The sequence below is a fragment of the Periplaneta americana genome, chromosome 8 (assembly GCF_040183065.1).
Source record: "Periplaneta americana isolate PAMFEO1 chromosome 8, P.americana_PAMFEO1_priV1, whole genome shotgun sequence".
NCBI lineage: Eukaryota > Metazoa > Arthropoda > Insecta > Blattodea > Blattidae > Periplaneta > Periplaneta americana.
Genome location: NC_091124.1, coordinates 30,488,106 through 30,504,928, shown reverse-complemented (window position 1 = coordinate 30,504,928; position 16,823 = coordinate 30,488,106). Strand labels below are relative to the sequence as shown.

General features: G+C 34.4%; 1 protein-coding gene across 1 annotated transcript; it reads left to right on the top strand.

The window, feature by feature from the left end:
• The first annotated feature begins 5,853 nt into the window (after positions 1–5,853).
• On the top strand, positions 5,854–16,592 carry LOC138704615 (ankyrin-1-like). The gene is made up of 4 exons (XM_069832693.1): positions 5,854–5,964; positions 7,715–8,002; positions 8,173–8,351; positions 12,787–16,592. Exons 1-4 carry the CDS (start codon positions 5,916–5,918, stop codon positions 14,956–14,958), a joined length of 2,688 nt encoding a protein of 895 aa, XP_069688794.1. The 5' UTR covers positions 5,854–5,915; the 3' UTR covers positions 14,959–16,592.
• The last annotated feature ends 231 nt before the right edge of the window (positions 16,593–16,823 follow it).

Here is a 16,823-nt window from a genome sequence, read left to right as displayed (position 1 = left end):
TATTTCAAATATTCAAAATACTTTTTTCTTCTTCTTCTTGTCCTTCAAGTTTTGGATTTGGATTTGAAGAGTGAACTTTTGTCTTATTTGCCTACCCATTTCAGTTGTGCTAGCCATACACTTAGTTTTCTTGCCACAATTGATTTCCTTAATGCCATAAAGAAATCTCCAACAGCGTCAAGGATCCATCACCCAACACTTGCCAAATGTTTAGCATTGTGGAATGCGTCTAGGAGACCCAAATACTCAGAAATTAGATCAGATGTCTTGAAATATTCATTAAAGTTTTCTTGCCCAACTCGATGGAATTCTCTTTATGACTCAATCTCTCAAATATTGCAATTCAAACATGATATAAACAGTATATGTGAAAAACTGAGATTGCCAACATTCAAAGATGTTGAGTTTCAGTACCCTGAAGAATATTGTGCAGTTCTGAAATTCATTACCGTAACCCTTGATTTAATGCAAAATGAGAAGACGTGCTATTACGGCCAACTTTTGTCCACATTAATTTCCCTCAAAAACAGATCACATATTCTGTTATATAGTAATCTACGCCATCTATACCAAGTAACTTCAATTCCAATAAGTTCGCTTTCATCAAGATTTAAAGCGATGTTTGATCTGACCCCAGAAGTAAATTGAGCTATTTTGGCAGCTGTTTCCATCCATCATTTAAGATGGATGGCTACCTGACACTGCCTCATCAAATGATAAGAGGATACAGAATAGGTGTGTGAAATCAGGTGAGCAGTTCTTTGCTACACCTTTCGTCGGTTCAGACGATGAAGACGAAAACAATTCTTATGTTTTCAACTCAAGTAAAACAGACTTTGAAAAGCAAAAAGAAAAGAGCTTGTCTACTGCGGAGTATGAGCTCATACAGTTCTTCAATGGCAAAGGGACAACCCTGTGCACTCTAGAGAATTACCGACAGTGACACAAGCTTTTATAAAATATAATAGAAGTTTGTGTTCCTCTGCGCCTGTAGAAAGACTGTTCTGTTTTGCAGGATTTATTCATTCACAAGCAAGGAGATCCTTATCTGATAAACTTCTTGAGAAACTGATTTTTTGGAAAGAGAGCAGTAATTATTCATATGTAGCATAATTTCATTGCTGACTGGGTAAAGGAAGAATGTTCAGTTACAGTGTTTATATAAAACTTCGAGGTAAAATACTTTTAATGTTAATATAATATTTTAGATGTTTAGTGATATTCTTATTTCTTTAGGCCTATATATTTTATCGAGTATTTGAAATACAAATGTTGAGTATTTGAAATACAAATGTATTTAGGTTAATTTTTTTAAAGTATTTTGTATTTGTATTTCAAATACAATTTTTTGAAGTAATTTGTATTTGTATTTGAAATACTTGGATGTCAGTATTTTGCCCAGCCCTGTTTACAGATATACTCAGACAATCCGTATTTCTGGATGCTCCGCATTCCTAACATTCAGGATAGCAAATTTTGTTTCATCCTATCTTCATATTACATCCGTGTTAGTACATGCAATGGGTTTGTTCGTCGTCCGTTGAAACAGGAAATTTCAGTGCCGGTCGTTCCTTCAATTAAATGTCACTTCCAGGATGCGGTGAGCATAGCTAGCAAGTTGGTACCAAAACTGGTAAGTTGTACGTTCTAAGACTGAATCTCTTCTGAATTGAAAGTAGTAGTCTAGCTCTCAATATCAGTGAACTAGAACTAGACATACCTTAATTCCATGGTCTAGAGGAAAATCTTTAATTTGGGACTCCACTTACGTTGACACTCTAGCTCCATCTCACTTGCCGAATACTTCCAGACGCGTAGCATCTGCTGCTGAATTGGCCATGACAAAAAAAGTCAATAAGTATGCTCCTCTTTTAGACAATTATATTTTGTCCCCTTTGCTGTGGAGACCTTCGGTCCTTGGAGTCATGACGCTAAAGTTTTGGTATCTCAAATAGGAAAAATTTTTATCTCCGTTACCGGTGATCGTCGTTGCACTACTTATTTGCGTCAACGTTTAAGTATTGCAGTTCAACGCGGAAATGCAATGAGCGTTTTGGGTACACTTCCCGAGTCCAACCCTTTGGATGAACTATTTTTGTTGTGAAATTTCATTTAGTATCGATATATAGATATTTTTAGAAGTATTTTTTTCATTACTAGATAATATTTTATACAAAAAATATATATTTAGATGTTCTATCTTATTTTTGTGTCAAATGTAGAAGTATTATATTTTATAAAATAATCACAATATATTTACATAGTTAAATAATAATAATAAATAATAATAATAATAATGTACTGACATACCGTTTACCTTTTTATGTTTAAACTGTGTTAGAGACCGGAGAATGAATATTTCTCATTTCACGTTAAACAATATCTTGGAAAATTGAAAATAAACTCTACAATCTAATTTTAATTAAACGTTCAGAGAATACAGATAATAAGTTATGAATATTTCAAAATAAATTTAAAATATTAAGAAATATATCTACACTCTCAATTCATTTCAATAGTCTAGAGAACGTAAACATTAATGATGATCATTTTACGTTATTAAAACAAAATGTTAAAACATTTGAAACTCTACATGCAAAAAGAGAAGTACAATACGAACAAAATTAAAATTATATGTTTTTTAAATTTTTCTTATTAATTTTAATTAAATAATCGGTGAACACAGGGAATAGGAAAAGCGTATTTTACGTTATAAAAATCTACTTCATGATTTTAAAGCTTCTTTTGTCGTACTGTAAGCATTTTCTTCAGTAAATTAGAAATAATTCCCTCCCAATTTCATTTTTTAAATTTGCTACCGGTAAACTTAGGTACAAGAATTTAATTTTCCGAGCTGTCTTTAAAAGCGAATGTGAGTGTTATGTTTACATTTATCGTTTTCTCAACCGTAGTTTATAACATGCCAGCTCTTCGGCGTAACATATCTGCCTCTCTCCAGGCAATAATCTTTACAATGTTGTCGGAGTACATTACGTTTTAAAATTCCCTTTAGAACGAAAAATTACATTTGTGGGATCAAATTTCTGCACATTTAAAGGACAAAACTAAGATTCTTTCAATCCTTTATTATCATAATGCACTGCACCCTTCAATTGCCTGAGCATATTGGGAATTAAATCAATACCCGTAGGATTTCAAAAATACTCTATGAAATGTTTTATATAAAATATTTTTTTCTCGAAAAGTAAGCAAAAACGACAAAAATTATATGAAATGCATCGTTTCAAATATCTCATAGAATAACCCCTTCAAATTAATGACATTTCTGTCTTATGGTTCACTATCTATACAGGGTGATTCAAGAGGATTTACCGTCCTTTACGCAACTTATTTCCGAAGACATTCTGAGCAAAAAAATTTCATACAAACATTGTCCTACTCTCTATATTTTCAGAGTTCACTAATTTCAAGTTGTTTACAAAAAAAAAACATTAGGTTATTCCTTACATTTAAGAGTAAAAAAGAATATTACAAATACAGAATGAACTATTCAGAAGTTTCAGTTCTTTAATTAGCTAGTAATTCTGAAACTACAAACGTGTTGTGAATTCCATAGTAGCTTCGCATAGAATTCTTTTTCTCGATTTTTAACTTCAAAATTAAATCTTTCGTACGTACTCATCACAATAATTGTTACAAATCGTTCCAATCTTGTAAATTCTTTAAAACTGTACATTAGGAAGCAGAATTAAACTGCCAATAATCAAGTTCCTAAAGTCGTATGAGTTGTGAAAATAATTGTTTTAATAAGTGCCTAGGAATGATGTAATTTTTAGTAAAAATTTGAAAAACTATCTCTGTACTCGGCAATCAACGACAAATTTATAACTTCAGAACACTAGCCAATTAAAGAAATGGTACTTCTCAATAGTTAATTCTCTATTTTTACCCTTAAAACTAAAGAAAAAAGTTATCGAAAGAATCCTAAATCAGGTCACCGAAGTTGATATTGAGAAGAAGTCTATATATGAACCTTGTCTGCCGTATCTTTCTCAAAAGTACAACGTCCCTCTTAAACAATGGTCTGTCTTTGGTTTGCTGTTTGGCAGTAGAGGTTCTATTACAAAATTCACATGGAATTATCTTCACATTCCTTTCGATTATGTAATGTATGTATTTATTTACACTGCAAGTGGGCAAGAACCCGGTGGCAGTGGTATATACAATATAAACAATACACAATAAAATTTACAATACACAAAACAATTTTACAATACATATACAATTTTATACACAACACAATAAGAATACACAATACAATTTAACACAATAATAACAAAACATAAATAAAATACCTAATTTTACAATACAACCTACATAATTATGTATAGGCCCTACATAAGTTTCAATAGTCTTTCACTTTACTCTCATCTCATTCCCTGTAGTGGCACTATGACGCATTTCACTGACACTTTAGCACACATTTCACTGACACTCTGTAACACATTTCACTGACACTATAGAACACATTTCATTGACGCTATAAATTATCACTGATCGGAACTGTTCACTGCAATGTAAAACCATAACTTCACTGACTCACCTCGCTTCACTGATACAACAGTTCAAATAAGTCAAATAATTACATCCTTATGCATACTTATAAACAGAACTACATTTAAACTAAACATTTCTAGTCTAAGGCCCTCTTACACGCTATTTTTAAATAATTTACAATTCAAACCAAGGAAGTTCAATGTTGAATGTCACCTTAATTTTAATTTGCACTTTATACACAACTTTTTAAGTTATTCTTGAATCTCCTTAATTGTAATGTATATTCTTATAAATATTATCAAGGATTTTCTTCAAATATCACATCATCATCTCTTTTTTCAATTAATCCACTTATATTTGCCTTCAACAACTAACAATTAACTTTCTTCTTTCTTTAATGTATCACATCATATTTTATTTATTTATTTATTTATTTATTTATTTATTTATTTATTTATTTATTTATTTATTTATTTATTTATTTATTTATTTATTTATTTATTTATTTATTTATTTATTTATTTATGTCTATAACAGGGCAAAGCCCCAATTACAATAGACAGTAAAGAATTGTTTAAACAAAACACAGAATTGCATATAACATGAAAAAAGAGATAAAACAGAAACAAATGCAAGATACAAGTTTAATTACAAATTAAGAATTAAAAATGAAAAAAAAAAACAAATAGATACTACCTAAATAAAAGACACAAATATAGATATAAATCAAAAATACCAAATAAAAATAAATTAAAAAGAGTTAAGTATAGATATCATAGCCAAAAATTTAAAATGTAGCTATAATTGGCAAATTACAGAGTAAATATAACACTATGTTGTACATATATGTACTATATATTGTATTCAGGACCCTTGTGGTCACTCAAATTCTTTGATCTGATGTCTATAATTTAGAAAAATATATACTACAAATTTCAAATTAGTGTAACTCTAGAAATATTGGGATTAGGACATATGGTTATATGACTTCTTTTGCTCAGAATGTCTTCGGAAATATGATCCGTAAGTGGTGGTAAAAACATCGTGAATCATCCTGTATAATAGACCTTAAATATTTCTGTAACCTACCTCTCAGAAAATTGTAAAATTTATGTATATAGTTACGTAATTCAAAGAAATTTTTGTTTTCTGGCGAATAAAATGTCTGTATAAATCTCTAAAATAACTTAATGCTACGCAGAAGTCAAAGATGAGTAACTAACTAGATCTATATCAGTGTAATTAAAAGCTGTTTGATTTCATTTTCATAACACATCCCGGAATTGACGTAGGATTTAGCGCGACAATATCTTAGCCGCTAGTGTACAACTCGAATTAATCAGTTCTTGCAGTTCTGTCCGTACGCAGACCAGTTCATCCTATACAAAGTTCTCACCATGTTTGTTGTGGGGCATATCATTATACTCTGTGGCTACTTCATTGCAGGTAATTGTTAATGCAAATAATAGTGTCGAAGATAAGTATCGATTTTGGTGTGCACCTATATTATATTTTAATAATATTCAATTAGAAACTTCCTCTTCTTCATCATCTTTTTGCTATTATGTACTAGTCTAGCGGCGTCATACGGTCGCACTCGAGTGCTTCAGCGGACGGCCCAAAGACCTATATCCAGAAGGACGATATTCCATTGTTTAGTGCGGTATTCTTTTATGTGCCATTCTGAGTCCACGAGACTTCCATTTATATTATACTGCATTTCCTCTGAAAAGGGATCAAATTGTTTTTATCTTTGAAAATATCTGTTTCCCCTAGTCTACTACAGGTGTAGACCGCGTATTTTCTTAAAAATTTTTCATCACAGGTAGTAATCCCGTGTTCATTACATTATTTTAATCGTGAATTGCAGAAACCCCGCATATCCGTTTGGGTAAATTTTTTAGATGGAACAAAAACTGATTATCTTTAAAAGCGTTTGTTATTCTGATGTGAATATTTGTTATTAAAGCATAATAATTACTTCTAGAGATTGGCATATATGATCTAAATTCTTTCTCCTTAGCATTTTTGTAAAAAAAAATATGAACCTCCAGGACATGTGGGATTTCTACAATTCACTACTATTAACTATCATTTTATATCTTAATTGAAATATTTAGGTGAAGAAGATTGAAAAAAAAAACAATTTTATGTAAACAAAATTTTTATGTAAATAAAATAAAATAAATAAACGATTATGTAAATAACTTTAAGTTCATATTAAAGCCAAGAAATTGGAAAAAGTAAGCAGGCATAAAAAAATTCGAAATTAAGTGAATAGCATATTTTGTTCTTCAGATTTCTTTAGTCCTATAAAAACAGGGGAAAGAAAATTGGAAGCGTTTTTAGTTCCTAAAAATTTCCATAGGCTTTAGATTTGTGGTCTTCCTACAATTGAAAAATGTGATCACAAAAATCGCTCAGTTTATTTGACGAATTTTACTATGTATACATAGCCTATATATGATTATATTTGACACTATATCATTTTAAGCATGTTTCTTCCAAACTAACGAAAATCCCTGTTTAAAAGTTCGTGTCATTGCGCATATCGCTTGAAAACTCGCTCAGTTCGTAGAGCGGTGGATAAAAATCTAGCCCGGTCCTTCCATAAAAATGGACTTAACGCGTTTTGGGGTAACACTCTTCAATTTCCTGAAATTCACTGTAAATTATTGTCGCTGTGACATGTACATCGAAAACTGCAAATTTCTGCACCACTTCAAAGGTCTACGTATGAATATTACAACTATATGCAAAATAGAATTTGAGAACAAATTGAAACATGTGAGTTTTGAGCTATTCACTATTCTTTTCTTATATTCAAATCTCCACTTACAAACATGAGACGTATTACAGGCTTTGATTTTTGTATATTTGGACCAAGAAAATATTTGAAAATAGTATTAAATGTATTCATTGCATAATTAAAGCAATTCAATTTTCAAGAACCATCTTCCTCCAATTCTTAGCATATTTATAATCCAAATTTTAACAATATTAGAATAATTTTATATATTTCAATCAAAGGTTAATTTTGCTGCGAACGTGGTTTTTCCGACGAATCCCTTTACCTTAGTATATCAACTGAAGTTTTTCAGCGGGTTTTCCTCAGAAATGAGTTCTAGTTGAAAAACAGGATGTTGGAGGCCATCTTCAGAATCTGACAATAATATCAATGTTTGCTATGATATAGATAACGGCTTGGTACTCAACCCCGTAACACCAGATGTCGTGCGAATCAAGGAAGGCAACACCCTGACTTTGGAAGCCTATATAGAGTCTGAAGAAAACAATATATGGTTTTTTGGGCCGGGGAACACAGAGATAGGCAATTTCGACCAGCAAATAACCATAACTAGAGACGACACTAAAGTACAACTGGAAATTTGGAGGATCACCCGTTTCCAGTCGGGAGTGTATTTTCTTAAAGGATTCGACGTCTGGAGTAACGAGAAGTGTAACTGGACTGTGATCGTTCAAGGTGACTTCCTGGTCCTCTACATCTGCAAATTGTATCAGCTTCTTTTGTTTCTGGCTAAGTGAAGAGGCCTGCTGGCATTAACTCACAAGAATATATTATTATTATTATTATTATTATTATTATTATTATTATTATTATTATTATTATTATTATTATTTGTGTGATCGCAGTTGTTCCTGAACATCACGTACGAATGGATTCCGCCTCCGATTGTATTTCCAATATCCAAGAACCTGAAGTCACGTGTACAGCTCCTTACTCCGGTGAAGTTACCTGGGAATACTCCGGGTGTAACGTCATCATCAAGGATGCTGATCAACACGATGTGATCAAATTCGACCAATGTGTGGTGAGTATTCATCTCACGTCGTTTACGAATCGAATATTGGACATCGACTCAAAACAGGTGAAGAAACCCGCGCTGCCTCAGATTTCGTGTACTGGTCTATTTCATATCCTTCACAGCATGACAAGAAAGACTTTGCTTATCATAAACGTCTCCTTCCTATCCTTTCTTAGCGTCGTCTGTGGCAACCCAGGCATTGTCATGATGCAATTTGAGATGCACAGACCAGAGTTCAGTTGCCGCTTCCGTTCTTCTTTATCAATTTAACACTACTCACACCTTCCAATCCTGTCATCCACCATCTTCCTCTGCATCTACTTGTTACGATGAATTTTCCTTTTCGAACTTTGTTCCGAATTTAATATTGACAAATAGTACAATTGGCAGTTACTTTGTAACTGTTAAGGTAAGCGTTCACTACATCGTATCACACTCATCGGAGGAATCGCACGGATCGGAAAAAGACAATCTTTGCTGTAATTGTTATGTAACCGCGTCCACTACATCGTATCGCACGCATCGGCTCTCGGTAAATCCGTCCAAGTTTCTCGGATGAGCAACCTTTCCGATGCGTGCGATCATGGCCTTCTTTAATAAATCAATTTTAATTGTTCAACTGTTACTATTATGTTGTGCCATGTTCAGTGTCGCGCCAAAATGGCAGACGGAAAACTTATTTCGCTTGTAGAAAATTGCGAAGAATTATATACTTTGAGGCGTTCCCATTACAGTAATCAAGTCGTTTCCTACATATATATTATGTAAACAATACCTCTTTTGTTTTTTCCTCTTCAATTAAGGGTCGTATTCATAGACGAGACTTTGGACCAAAGTTGACTTTGGAAAGTACAATGTCACCATTTTCCTATTCACAGTCGACACTTTGACGAAAGTAAACTTCAATAGTGACTTTACTTCGTAGTCGCCGAAAATCTAGACTATAACTTTGACTTTCGTTCGTGGACATAAAGAAAATGACTGATATTTGGGAAATTGTTGAATTTGCCGAGAATATTGAAGACATGTAGGAGATTATTAAAGCTGCTCATGTTTCTTAGCGTATTATTATAGATTATAAATTCAAATCAAGGTACAGATTTCATAAACAGACAGTATTAAATATCCTCGTCCTGTTTCAACTTCTATTAATGAATAATCAAAGAGGATTATCCGTTCCACCAATGAATAATACAACTTATTTCATCGCGATTTTACGCTATAGGTAAGGATTAATAGCTTAATATTGATTCTCACTATTTAATTTTATAGAGGATAGGTTATACAATTGGAAATTCAGTTAATTTATAATCCTTGTGGTCGTCATAATAATGTTTTCCGCATATTGATTTCAGATAATTTTTAAGTAGTTTCTGCAGACATGCAGGGAATAACTCTGCCAACCGTCAGCTGGATAATATGTCTCTTTCTTACTCTGTCATTGATGGAATCTTATCTTCCAAATCTTCACAACAAAATTATTTTACAATGAAATAATTTCAGGGCTTAATGTGAAAGTAACATAACTGCAATAGATGTTTTATTCACAACAAAATTCTTAACAGGCAATACTATTTCAGATAAACTATACTATCATGTTTTGTAGTTATGAATTGTGTTATATACAAGACTGTACGAACAAAGTTACGATTTTTTGTGACCAAGTAGAAGAACAAATTATTATGGATTGGTGTAAAGACCTAAAAATGTAAAATTTTGTACTTACGTTAGTTTCACAATAAGCCCTCGAATAATATTATTCTTATGTAAAGCTGCAAGAACGGTTAACAATTGCTTAACATGTACCGATGTTCAATTGTTTCATTGATTTGTGACTCAAAAGATGGTTTGATTGTGGCAATGCCTACTCTATTTCAACTGTCTATTAATTTAATTCGTTTAGAAGGCAGTGATTTTGATTGCGAACATTAGACAAAGATCGTCAAATCTCGACTTAACAAAGTCAAAGTCAAAGTCTCAGAAGTATTGTCTATGAATAGGACTTTTAACAAAGTTAAACTTTACTACGAAAGTCGACTTTGGGAAGTCTTCATCCAAAGTCTCGTTTATGAATACGGCCCTTAGACGCATGAAGCAGTTACAAATTCTTATATCCTAACAGTCATAATTAATAGACCTAACCTCAAACTCCTCTGTTTTCAGCAATGTCAATATCGTACGACGTCATGTTTTTAACAGCTGATAGTGAATCCGATGAGGCGATGAGGTGGAGCCGTTACAGTGAACGCACTGCACTTAAAATATCCGTTGCGTGCGTTTCGCACGAGGAGTGCGGTACGATGTAGTGAACGCTTACATTTATGTTGACAGCATCATCTCATTATGAAGAAGTTTCCAACGTTCAGGAAACAAAGCTAGGGCCTACAGGCGAGTGTTATCTGATATTTGAATATAACAAATATTTTGAAATATTCATATTAATAAAAATGAAGTGATCATTTTTAAATTAACAACGCATATTTTAAAGCGGTATTCGGTTTTCGGTGGTCGTACTAATCATTTTATTTTGTAAAAAAGGAAACAAGTAGGCCTATGTATTTAGGTTAGTTTTCATGAATCGTAAAATAGGTCTCATGAATGGCAAAATGTTTAATTAAACGAATGAATTTCGTCTTGCCAGATGAAACACATATTAATATTAGATTACTTTGTCAATAATCAACAAATTATAATTGTTATTATTTTCAAGTACATAGCATTGTGCGCAAGATGGCTTCTGTAAGCGTGACGTGAGCAAAATTGTTTCTGCTCTGCTAGCAGAACGGCATAGCACATTGTCCACGCGCTCAGCATCATGGGACCCGGAACTTGGGCGCAGTTAGTATAATTTAACGAGATTATTTTTTTACGGGAGAATTTATAAATGCTACATCGAAATTAAGATTGATACAATTTTTTCAGAGCGAGGGGAATCTATTCATATTTCATTTGCTTCCCGTGGGAAAGTCTATCGAATATCGATATATCTAATTATGTCCTCCTCAATTATCAATATAAAACACGGTGCATGCATAGCTAGGCAAATCGTACTCTCAGCTATAATGTGACCTTTTGTTGGAATGTCTATCGTAAGACGTTTAACGTTCATTCCTTTGAAACTGGCGATTTGTACGGAACAACGATAAATTTAAAGCATTAAGGCAGGAAATGGACTTAAATGAGAACGGACTACAGACAATAAAGTATCTCCTACCCCTATAACATATATCCTTTTTTTTTTAGGAAGTTTCTTTCTTCTCTGATTTCACATGGAATGACCCGTACGTTCTGCTATGTCCATTAGAATAAGAACACGCTATATCTCTTAAGTCATAACACAACCGACTAAACCAACAGAAATATATTTATTCACAATATACCTTGAAAATTAAAATTAGTTCCCTTAATTCAGAAAACTGACTGAGCTTTCACAAATATATGGAAACATTTAAAAAATTGCATTCAGTAGCGATTAAAATAAAAAAGGTCATGACTTCCGAAGAAATGCCATATTCATGCAAATATTATTGCATGTTGAATTTTTCGTACACTACTTTTAACACTTGAATATAAATAATTGATTAAATGGCGATCTTACTCGTGTTAATTATGTAAGCACGTACGGTTTACAGCTGTTTTGGTGCTACTTGACACCATCCTCAGAGCCTTCTGTGTCTCGGCGCCATCTCAACTTCACTGCCTGTTGTGTGGGTGCGTTCGTGTGATGAAGAGTTGTGTCAAATAGTGTGTGTGTTCCGAAATTTAACTGTGTGTTGAGAATTTGGTTGCTGTGTGTTTTAATGTGTCTGTATATTTCATATTTTTCTAGCGTGTTGAGTTTTGGTTTTTGGGTTGTATGTGTAAGATTTCCATGTCTGTATTTATGTTATTGTATGTGTGGTTAGCATTGTGTTCGGCATATGTAGATGTATTGTGTCCTCTTGTACCACACAGGCGTATACAAACTCACATGCAATAGTTGCGACAGATTCTACATTGGACAGACAGGCCGATCATTCCAAACTCGATACAAAGAACACATTAAAAAATAACCAGAGGACACAATACATCTACATATGCCGAACACATAACTAATGCTAACCACACATACAATAACATAAATACAGACATGTAAATCCTACACATACAACCCAAAAACTCAACACACTAGAACAATATGAAATATACAGACACACTAAAACACACTCCAATCAAATTCTCAACACACAGATTAATTTCAGAAATCACACACTATTTGACACAACTCTTCATCGCACAAACGCACCCACACCACAGGCAGCGAAGTTCAGATGGCGCCGAGACACAGAAGGCTCTGAGGATGGTGTCAAGTAGCACCGAAACAGCTGTAAGCCGCACATGCTTACATAATTAACACGAGTTAGATCGCCATTTACTCAATTACAAATAATATTGTTCGCAGGGATTTTCAACGTTCAATTCTACTGAGAGAACCAAACATCTGTCAGAAGCGGTCAGGAGAGGAGACATCGCAGACGTGGCCATATTAATGTTACTGGGAACACCATTGGATGGAGAATTACAAATTCACAAATCTCCCCTTTGCATTGCTTCTAGAGAGGGACACATAGCTGTGACACAATTTCTTCTCAATGCAGGTGCAAACACGTCTGCAATTTTAAAATATTATAATCCTCTATCGGATACATCTATATCAGACGATATTACGGAACCATTTTCAATTTCAGATATACTTAATCCTCTGTCGCATGCATCTACGCGAGACGATATTACGGAATGGTTAACACCTCTTCACTGCGCAGCACAGTCTGGATCAGTTCCGATTGTACAAATGATGCTTGCAACAGGTGTAAACGTGGAAGTAAAAGACTCTAAATCACGAACTCCCTTCATGTACGCGGCACAGTCAGGATCATTACCACTTGTAGAGGTGTTCTTATCCTGGGGCGCGAAACTAAATCATAAGGATTCCGACGGCGCGACGCTTATATTCCATGCAGCAAGATCAGGATCTGTTCAGCTCGTCAAATTTTTCATAAGCCTGGGTGCGGATCCACTATCCGAAGGTCGTTATGGACTGACACCTTTGTTGTTTGCGGCACGATCAGGATCCCTTGATTTAGTGGAATTTCTAGTATCATATGGTGCAAATCCTTTAGTAAACAATAATAGGCTTGAAACGCCGATATTTGAAGCAGTTTATGCAGGATTTACACCTGTACTTGAAGCTTTTCTTAAATTGGGAGCGAGCGTCAATTCTGAGAACGGTAAAGGACAGTCACTGTTACACATGGCGGTGAAAGGTGGTCATCTGTCTGTAGTTAAGAAACTCATTGCCAAAAACGCAAGCATTATGGCTGTTGATAGGGGGGGTAGCACACCGCTGCACTATGCCGCACGTTTGGGATACACATCAATTGTTCAGGCCCTTATCGCCGCAGGTGCAAACACTGACGTTTTAGATTATAAGAATCGCATGACTCCACTACATTTTGCGACAGAAATGGGATATTTTGCAGAAGTTAAAGAACTTATCAAGTCTGGCGCCGAAATTAATACAGTTGACCGTTATAGATTTACACCACTCCACACAGCAGTGGATATAGGAAACTACCTAGTTGTTCAAGCTCTTATAAAAGCAGGCGCTAACCCTAACAGTTCCGCATATAACGGCGACACGCCACTCCTTGCAGCTGCATCAAGAGGTAACTTCCAAATTTTCAATGCTCTAATCATGGCTGGCGCTAATTATAGTGCTGTTTCGGGTCCTTACAGCTACACAACGCTCCACTATGCCGCAATTGGAGGAAAAATGGAAATTCTTCAAGAACTCATCAAGTTAGGCGCTAACTTAGACGCTTCTAATAAGTTCGGTAACACGCCGCTACAATATGCAGCATATCACGGTCACTTTCAATTTTTACAAGCTCTTATCGTGGCAGGAGCTAACCTAAGCGTAGTTGACAATACTGGTAATACAGTACTTCATTTCGCTGCAGCTGGAGGGAACTTAGAAATTGTTCATGAACTCATCAAGTTACGAGAAAACCCTGATGCTGTTAACGATGAGGGTCAAACTCCAGTCCACGTAGCAGCAGAAGAAGGACACTTGGAACTAATTAAAGCTCTTATCATGGCAGGAGCTAACCTAAGTGCTGCTGACAAGATTGGGAACACAGTTCTTCATATTCTTGTAACGGGAGGAAACTTGAAAATGCTTCATGAACTCATCAAATTAGGCGCGAACCCTGATGCTGTTAACGGTGATGGTCAAACTCCAGTCCACGTAGCAGCAAATGTAGGACGCTTGCCAATTGTTACAGCTCTTATCATGGCAGGAGCTAACCTAAGTGCTGTTGACAAGCTTGGTAACACAGTTCTTCATATCTCTGCAATGAGAGGAAACTTGAAAATGGTTCATGAACTCATCAAGTTAGGCGCGAATCCTGATGCTGTTAACGGTGATGGTCAAACTCCAGTGCACGCAGCAGCACAACGAGGACACTGGGAAGTTGTTAAAGCTCTTATCAATGCAGGTGCGAGTTATAACACTCTTGGCAATAGTGGTCAGTCGCCCTTAGATTATGAAAAAAGTATAAGAAAACAGAAGTAGTAAATTGGTTATCAGGACTGAAGCCATGATACGGGCCTGTGCTTTGCAACATGAGACAAGACTCGAAGCAACAAACATCACTACCGTGACCCCATCCTGTGTGTCTGACTACTGATACCAGGTCTGAGAGAAAAGTAATTCACCTTCGTCCTTGAAAATGCGACTAACTTACATTCTTAGTTCACATTCTCGAAGTAGGTTACTTCTGACTTCATTCACTTCTCATCGTTTTTCTTCCTCTGCCATATGCCCTCCTCAGAGAAATTTTTCAAGATTGCTAACAAGTTTTTTGTTACATTGGTCGTAATTTCTTGAATGCCTTCAAATCTCGAAAATCTTCCTAACATCCCAAATCTTAGGATCATGTCGGGAGAGCAAATAAACTGTTGAAATTGAGGACAGTCTTTGCAAAACTTGCTAACTGAAAAAATAAATTTTACAGGAGAGACAAAACACTATAGTAAGCAAGTTTTCCTGTAACTCTCACTTATAATAGGAAGCAAGTTTTGAAAAAACGATCACACTTTGACACGCTACAATGAAGAGAAATAATCCAATTTTACTAAGGCGCCTTGGACATCATGTAGAGGCCTGCCTTATGTTAACGAAGCCATCAAAATGTCAATTTTGCAAATTTTGCAGTTAGCAAGTTTTCCAAACACGGTCCTCAATTGTGAATTTCAGTGTTTGGCAAATGAATGGTTTGTTTCGAAAACCTCTTATTTCTCGTTACGTTATCTTTACAGGAAGGAGCTTTACCATAAACGACCCAGTTTGAAAAATACGTGTTCATTCTTACGTTATCGGTATTTTATACCTTTCTATGTACTTGACGTACTAGAATACTTCATAGTTTATAAAATAAAATATATGATAGTAGGTTTTAGCCTGAATAACATAAAATAGGTAGTTATGGGAAAAAAATTAAACATATATATAAATATCATTTGCAGTCACAAATAGTAGAAATTAACAAAAAAAATCTTTACCATTGGATTCACAGTTAAGATATAAGCCTGTGTTTATTATGTTAGTGGGTTAAAATTTATTTTTGAGCAAAATGGCAGATTTTGGAATCAAACCATTCAATTGCGGTCAAGATATTCTGAATAAGCAGTGGAGTTGTAGTGACGAACCAGTTAATCAACATTAACATCCATAAGAACCGACTTCGACGGTATTCAGAAATATCATTGTAAATAACAAAGTATCACAACACAGAACCTTGGAAAATTTCAGTTGTGTTTCTCTACAAGAAACATAAATAAATAAGAAAATAAAGTGTAAATGTTTAATCTTAAAGCGAAATAAAAAATTACATAGACCTACCAGTGTCATATGCCATTCATATTTTTTAACCCTTTGAGGCATTGTGGCTTCATTTGAATCCACCACACTTTCTATTTTGTTTTAATGTCGTGAGTTGTGCCACGGTGGCTTCAAATAAAGCCACCTCCTAATTTGTATGCAAATTTATGAACTTACAAACGTTACAATTTCTTCTCTATTTTATGTATTCTAATTAATTTGACCAATATCCAACTCAAATTTGTTCCTTAAGAGTGGTTTGCCTCAAAGTGTTAACGATATTTAACTCCAAAAAATTCTATTTTACATGTTCTTGCATATTTCATATTTTGAGCACATCAGTCCAGCCCTAGTCATAAGTATTAACAAGAAGAAATAAAACGGAATTGCCAGTTCTACTGAGGACCTTATTTTCAAAACAACATTTGTACATTCCCACAACTTTGTAAGAAATCACGAAGAAAGTTTCTTACCAGCTAGGCAAGACACATTATGAAACCAAAGAGGCTGGTTCATATAAAATCAAATGGGAGCATGAGACTCTTTGATTCCCAAGC

What these genes read in the sequence shown, in the direction of transcription:
- LOC138704615 (XM_069832693.1), top strand. Translation starts at nt 5,916, where the DNA reads ATGTTTGTTGTGGGGCATATCATTATACTCTGTGGCTACTTCATTGCA. An exon ending in CTGTGGCTACTTCATTGCAG is followed by an intron (nt 5,965 to 7,714) that starts GTAATTGTTAAT and finishes GCTATGATATAG; the next exon opens with ATAACGGCTTGGTACTCAAC. An exon ending in TCAAATTCGACCAATGTGTG is followed by an intron (nt 8,352 to 12,786) that starts GTGAGTATTCAT and finishes TATTGTTCGCAG; the next exon opens with GGATTTTCAACGTTCAATTC.